Source organism: Helianthus annuus, chromosome 6 (assembly GCF_002127325.2).
Source record: "Helianthus annuus cultivar XRQ/B chromosome 6, HanXRQr2.0-SUNRISE, whole genome shotgun sequence".
In the NCBI taxonomy this organism is placed as follows: Eukaryota; Viridiplantae; Streptophyta; class Magnoliopsida; order Asterales; family Asteraceae; genus Helianthus; species Helianthus annuus.
The window spans coordinates 1371191-1377352 of NC_035438.2; the positions used below are offsets into that span (position 1 = coordinate 1371191).

Below are 6162 nucleotides of genomic sequence, written 5' to 3' on the forward strand. Positions count from 1 at the left end.
ATTATGTAGGGTTAATATTGGAAAAGGTAAAAACCTTTGGGTTAAAAGTAATGAAAGGTTTGGGTTAAAGTTAAGAAAACAAATTATGTAGGGTTAAAATTGCAAAAGGTAAAAACCTTTGGGTTAAAATTAAAAAAATCAAGTTTTTTTTTTGAGTTAATTACTGTTTTCGTCCCTGTGGTTTGTCAAAAATCACTATTTTAGTTCATTAGTTTAAAAATTGCGATTTCAGTCCCTGTGGTTTCACTTACGTAACAATTTCAGTCCACCTCGTAACCATTTCAGTCCCTGTACTAACAGAATAAATGGATTGAAATGGTTACGAAAGTGAAACCACATGGACTGAAATGGTTACGAAAGTGAAACCACGGGGACTAAAATCACAATTTTTAAACTAATGGACTAAAATAGTGATTTTTGACAAACCACAGGGACGAAAACAGTAATTAACTCTTTTTTTTTTTTGAAAAACTATGAAAACACAAATTACAAGTAGTTATGCACAAAAAATTTGCTTATTTATTATGGAATAATAATATTCCCTTCAAGTATAAAACGCGGTACAGAACTTTTCATCATGTATACGTAATAATATCTCTTGAAAAAACCTAAATCAATTTAAATTAAAAAACACAAAAAAGTCATACGGATCTACCAATCATTGACTATTACAAAAAAACCACATTTTCCCATTTCATTCACTCCCTCACTTTCAAACCATTTGTTCACATCTGTTTATTCTCCCAACCAAACCCACTTTGCAACCACACCAAAAAATGCTTCATTTTTCTTTCATCCTTTTACCTCTAACAACACTACTCATAATCATACCCCCTAAACCATGTAACGCAAATGCAGAAGTGAGTGTCCTTATGGACATCAAGGCATCTTTGGATCCAGAAAACAAGCATTTAACATCATGGACCGAATCTGGTGACCCTTGTAGCAATTCTTTTATCGGGGTTGCTTGTAATGAGTATCTCAAAGTGGCTAATATTTCCTTACAAGGCAAAGGTCTTACTGGAAAACTGCCCCCTTCGATATCGGGTTTGAAGTGTTTGTCCGGTTTATACCTTCATTATAATTTTCTCACCGGTGAGATCCCGAAAGAGCTTTCGGCTCTCACCGAGTTGTCGGAGTTGTATTTGAATGTTAATAATCTTACCGGAGAAATACCGCCTGAGATCGGTAACATGACTAGTCTTCAAGGTTAGATTATTGTCTATACACTCGTTGAATATGGTTTTTTTTTGTCGGTTTTTAGATCAAACTGTAGAATAATAAAAATGTATCGTGTATTATTGATCAATTATTTATTTACGAAAGAAAAATCTAATTAAATTGTATCTTTTTTCTGTATATATCGTCATCGTCATACTCTGTAAATCCTGCCAATACGAAGCTTGAAAATTTTCACCGGGGGTCGGAAGTCACCAAACCTAAAAATTCTATATAAGTAACTTTTTTTATAAAACCGGGGGGTCGAAAACGTATACACCTAAAAAATTCTATACGAAACGTACATACATAAAACTACCGAGCGAAAAGTTTGGGGGGTCAGGCACCCCTCCCGGCCCCTTGAAAGCTACGCCCCTGCTACCAATAGCAAGGCTTAGGTAGGGTCTGATGAGGGTAAGATATAGACAGTCTTACCTCTACCCCGTACTAATAGAGAGACTGATTTTAGTGAGACCCGGCTCGATAGTAGTTTTTCTGTATATAAAATAATAACAATAGTAAATCTAACTGATTTATTCTCTCTAGTACAAACATTGATAATTATTTGTACTTTTTTTCCCGTTGTGGAATTTATTCTCTCTAGTACAAACATTGATGATTATTTTTTATTTTTGTTCAGTTGTGGAGTTGTGTTGTAACGACTTAAATGGAAGCATACCTTCAGAGCTTGGAAACTTAAAGAACCTAAACGTTCTAGCCTTGCAACATAACCGGTTAACCGGTCAAATCCCTCGGACCCTTGGAGGGTTAGCCGAGTTAGAGAGGCTCGACCTTAGCTTTAACCAGCTGCTCGGTCCGATCCCTATAAACATAGCCAGAATATCCAAGTTGGAGTTTTTTGATGTCCAGAATAACACCCTCTCGGGGTTTATTCCGACAGGTAATTATTATTTGATTTATCATTTATCTATAATTTATTTGTTAGTATTAAATATTATTTCTCAAGTTTAAATATGGAAAATTGGCCTGTAATAATCCCACCTAAACATTATTGGCCATTAATAATCCCACCTCAGAATATTCCCCTCACCAGTCCCACCTTTCACCTATTTTTCCTACAATGGTCCCCCGTTAAAAAAACTTAACGGAGTTAAGTTTTTTTCCAAATTACAAACAGTTTTTTAGGGCTTTTGATTAGAACGACGATACGAGTCCGTTGATGTAAAACTTGTCTCGAAACGGTGCTCCAAACGATGAAAACGGTGCTTCTATTTGGGTGTTTAAATTTCCAATTAACAAAAATCAAGTCACTTGAAGCACCGTTTCAAGGCAAGTTTTACATCAATGGACTCGTATCTTCATTCTGATCAAAAGCCCTAAAAAATCTGTTTGTAATTTGGAAAAAAGTTTAACTCCGTTAAGTTTTTTTAACGGGGGACCATTGTAGGAAAAATAGGTGAAAGGTGGGACTGGTTGGGGTAATATTCTGAGGTGGGATTATTAATGGCCAATAAGGTCTAGGTGAGATTATTAAAAGTCAATTCCCCTTTAAATATTAGAATAATTATTGATGTTAACTTTATATTTAATGTGACATATTATTTACTAGTACAGTTTTTCAGTTCTTTTGAATTTTGTTTATTCTGTTCCAGGTTTGAAGCGGCTCGGTAATGGGTTCGGTTACAAGAACAACCATGATCTATGTGGTGTGGAGTTTTCGTCGCTAAGACCGTGTACCAACCTCGATATGTCGATGATCAACCAACTCGAACCATTTTCGCCGGTATCAAACACTACCATACCGCAAAACATACCCCAATCGGCTAGCATTATGCCGCATTGTAACGAAACTCATTGCACCAACTCGTCTAATTTCAAACGGGTTGGTATCATAGCAGCCATAGTAACGGTCATAGCCGCTTTAACTGTTACCGCATTTGTCGCAATATTCGTCCACCGAAGGCGAAAACAGAAAATCTGGAGCAAGTCTGAGACGCCCGAGCATAGATTTAGCGTGCCGGAATCATCGCGTAAGAGCAGCGACTACTCTTGCGCGTGGGACCCGACACAAAAGTCACCAAAAACTTGCGGTTTTTGCATCGAACTAGAGCCGAAATCCGACTCGTTACAGAGTTTCAACATGGAGGAAATCGAATCCGCCACTTGGTACTTTTCAGATGCGAATTTACTCGGCAGAAGCAAGTTTTCGGCTGTGTACAAAGGGGTTTTACGCGACACATCAGTTGTGGCGATAAAGAGCGTAAGCGTAACGAGTTGTAAAGCCGATGAAGCCGAGTTTACAAAGGGGTTGAGCTTGTTAACTTCTTTGAAACATGAGAATTTAGCTAGGCTTAGAGGGTTTTGTTGCTCAAAAGGCAGAGGTGAATGCTTTTTGGTGTATGATTTTGCATCAAAAGGGAACTTATCAGAGTATCTTGATGTTGAGGAGGGTAGAAGCAGCCATGTTCTTGACTGGCCCAAAAGGGTTTCCATCATCAATGGCATAGCCAAAGGTTAGTTAGTTTTACTTTGTGGTAAAAAAAAAAAAATACACATCCGTATAGGCCTGCAAACGAACCAAACGTTCAGCGAACAGTTTGTGAACCTTCGGTTACTTTGTGGTAAAAAAAAAATACATATCCGTATAGGCCTGCAAACGAACAAAACGTTCAGCAAACAGTTTGTGAACTTTCGGTGGGAAGTTCATTTTTTTTCGTTCGTTTGTTGAACAAGAAATTTCGTCCATTTAACTTTTAGTTAAATGAACGAACATGAGCATAGGCTGCGTTCTTTCATTTATGTTCATGAACATTCAGTAACGTATTCGTTTATGTTCGATAGTTCATTAGTGTTTTTAGTTTTTATATCTTATTTAAATACTTCAAAATTCCGAAAAATAAAATATTTAAATACTTCAAAACTCCGACAGATAAAATATTTAATAAGTATCAGTGTGTATTATGTATTTTGTTCATGAACGCTTGTTTGTATTCGTTTGTTTCCATTTGTGTTCATGAACACTGGTTTGTGTCCATCAACGTTCGTTGCCTAAATTTAACAAACGAGCACGAACATAAAATCTCATTCGGTAAGTGTTCATGAACACACATATTTCTTAACAAACAAACATGAACAAAGTCTTCTTCATGTTCGTTCGGTTCGTTTACAGCCCTATATATCCATAGGCTCTTTGTGGTCAAAGCAGACAATATTGGTTGGTATAGAAGGTCTGATGTTACATTTTACATGAAATATATTTATGTTCCCAATATTTCTCAGGTCTTGCATATCTACACAGAGACGAGGCGGAAAAGCCCGCGATGATCCACCGAAACATATCGATGGAAAAGATTCTAATAGACCAACAATACAACCCGTTGATCACAGATGCGGGCCTGCTGAAGCTACTAGCCGATGACATTGTCTACTCGGCGCTCAAAGTCAGTGCGGCTTTAGGCTACATGGCTCCAGAGTATATCACAACAGGCAAATTCACAGAAAAGAGTGATGTGTATGCTTTTGGAGTTGTACTTCTTCAAATTCTTTCGGGCCAAAGTAATCTCACCGGGTCGATACGGGCTGCTGCTGCAGACAGAAAGTTTGATGACTTTATAGATAAACATCTTGAGGGGAATTTTTCTGAATTAGAGGCGGATAAGTTGACCCGAATCGGGTTGATTTGTGTCGATGAGCTTCCGGAGAACAGGCTAACAATGGAGGATGTGATTAGGGAACTGAGTAATTCTGTTTAGTTAATTAATTTGTATTTTTGTTTCTGGTTATACCATGGTTTTTAGGACCGGATCGGACGTCGGATCGGTCCGAACCGGTTTAGAAAACCATGGGTTATACCCTTTGCTTTATTCAGATTGTAATTAAATGATGTAATTCTAGTAGCAAGGAAAATCTACATGTAAACTCTTATTTTCTTGAAAAATGGCAGCAATAAGAATTCTAACCAGTGGTTCATGCTCCAAAAATGAATGGGCCGGGCCGCCATTTGGGCTGGATAACCCCACCTTCACATCTTCATGAACTTTGATTAGGGTCAGCTCAACCATAATGGAGCGAGCCCAAAGTGGAATTTAAAATCGGGGACCTTTTCATAAAAAGAAATTATGGAGCCCAAAGTGGAATTTAAAATCGGGGACTTTTTCATAAAAAATAATAATAATACAACTAAATCTTAAGATCATATCACATGGAAATATGATGACACATCTTATTTGTATATGATTTCTAGAAGGCACAGGGCCGGCCCAAGGGTAAGCCAAATGAGGCTTGGGCATCAAAATTATAGGGCTTCCACAATTTTATGAAACCACAGTTCATTTATAAAAGATTTAGAGTGTGGACTATCAACAGATTGATGGTTGGTAGTGTAGTGGTTTTGTGTATGTATGGATGTTGGTGAGACTCGGGTTTGAATCCCTGGTTCACCATTTTTTTTCTTGTTTTTAAATTTTAACACAATCTTTCAAATAATTACACTTGGGCCCTTCAAGTTTAACTTTCAATCACATACATTTTTTTGGGAAAAATGCCACAAGATTTTACTTCGCCTTAGGCCAACAAAATGGTTGAGCCGGCCCTGAGAAGGCACACAATTACACGTATTAGAGTTGATGTGAGTTTTATTGAAAAGAAAATCATTCAAAGTATCACTTATTCAATCCAATTTGTGGATCGCAAAAAAAAAAAAAGAATAAATGACAAAAAAAATTAATCCCAACACTTTCTAATATATTGACTAGACCAAAACTTGCAAAAAAAAGAATAAATGACAAAAATTAATTATCCCAACACTTTCTAATATATTGACTAGACCAAAACTTGCAAAATCATATACAAATAATTGAAAAATGATGCACGGTTTTAACATATATTCAAGAAAATTAGGGTCCTTGAATGCTGGACCATAATCTCCGGCTTAATTTTTTATATAGTCAAGCCACCCTTGTCAAGAAAATTAGAGTCCTTGAA

General features: G+C 36.8%; 1 protein-coding gene across 1 annotated transcript; it reads left to right on the forward strand.

Moving 5' to 3' along the window:
- The first annotated feature begins 701 nt into the window (after window positions 1-701).
- On the forward strand, window positions 702-5140 carry LOC110864267 (probable leucine-rich repeat receptor-like protein kinase At5g63930). Its single transcript, XM_022113302.2, has 4 exons — window positions 702-1209; window positions 1859-2119; window positions 2832-3692; window positions 4459-5140. The coding sequence occupies exons 1-4, from the start codon at window positions 777-779 to the stop codon at window positions 4929-4931; spliced, it is 2028 nt and encodes a 675-aa protein (XP_021968994.1). The 5' UTR covers window positions 702-776; the 3' UTR covers window positions 4932-5140.
- The last annotated feature ends 1022 nt before the right edge of the window (window positions 5141-6162 follow it).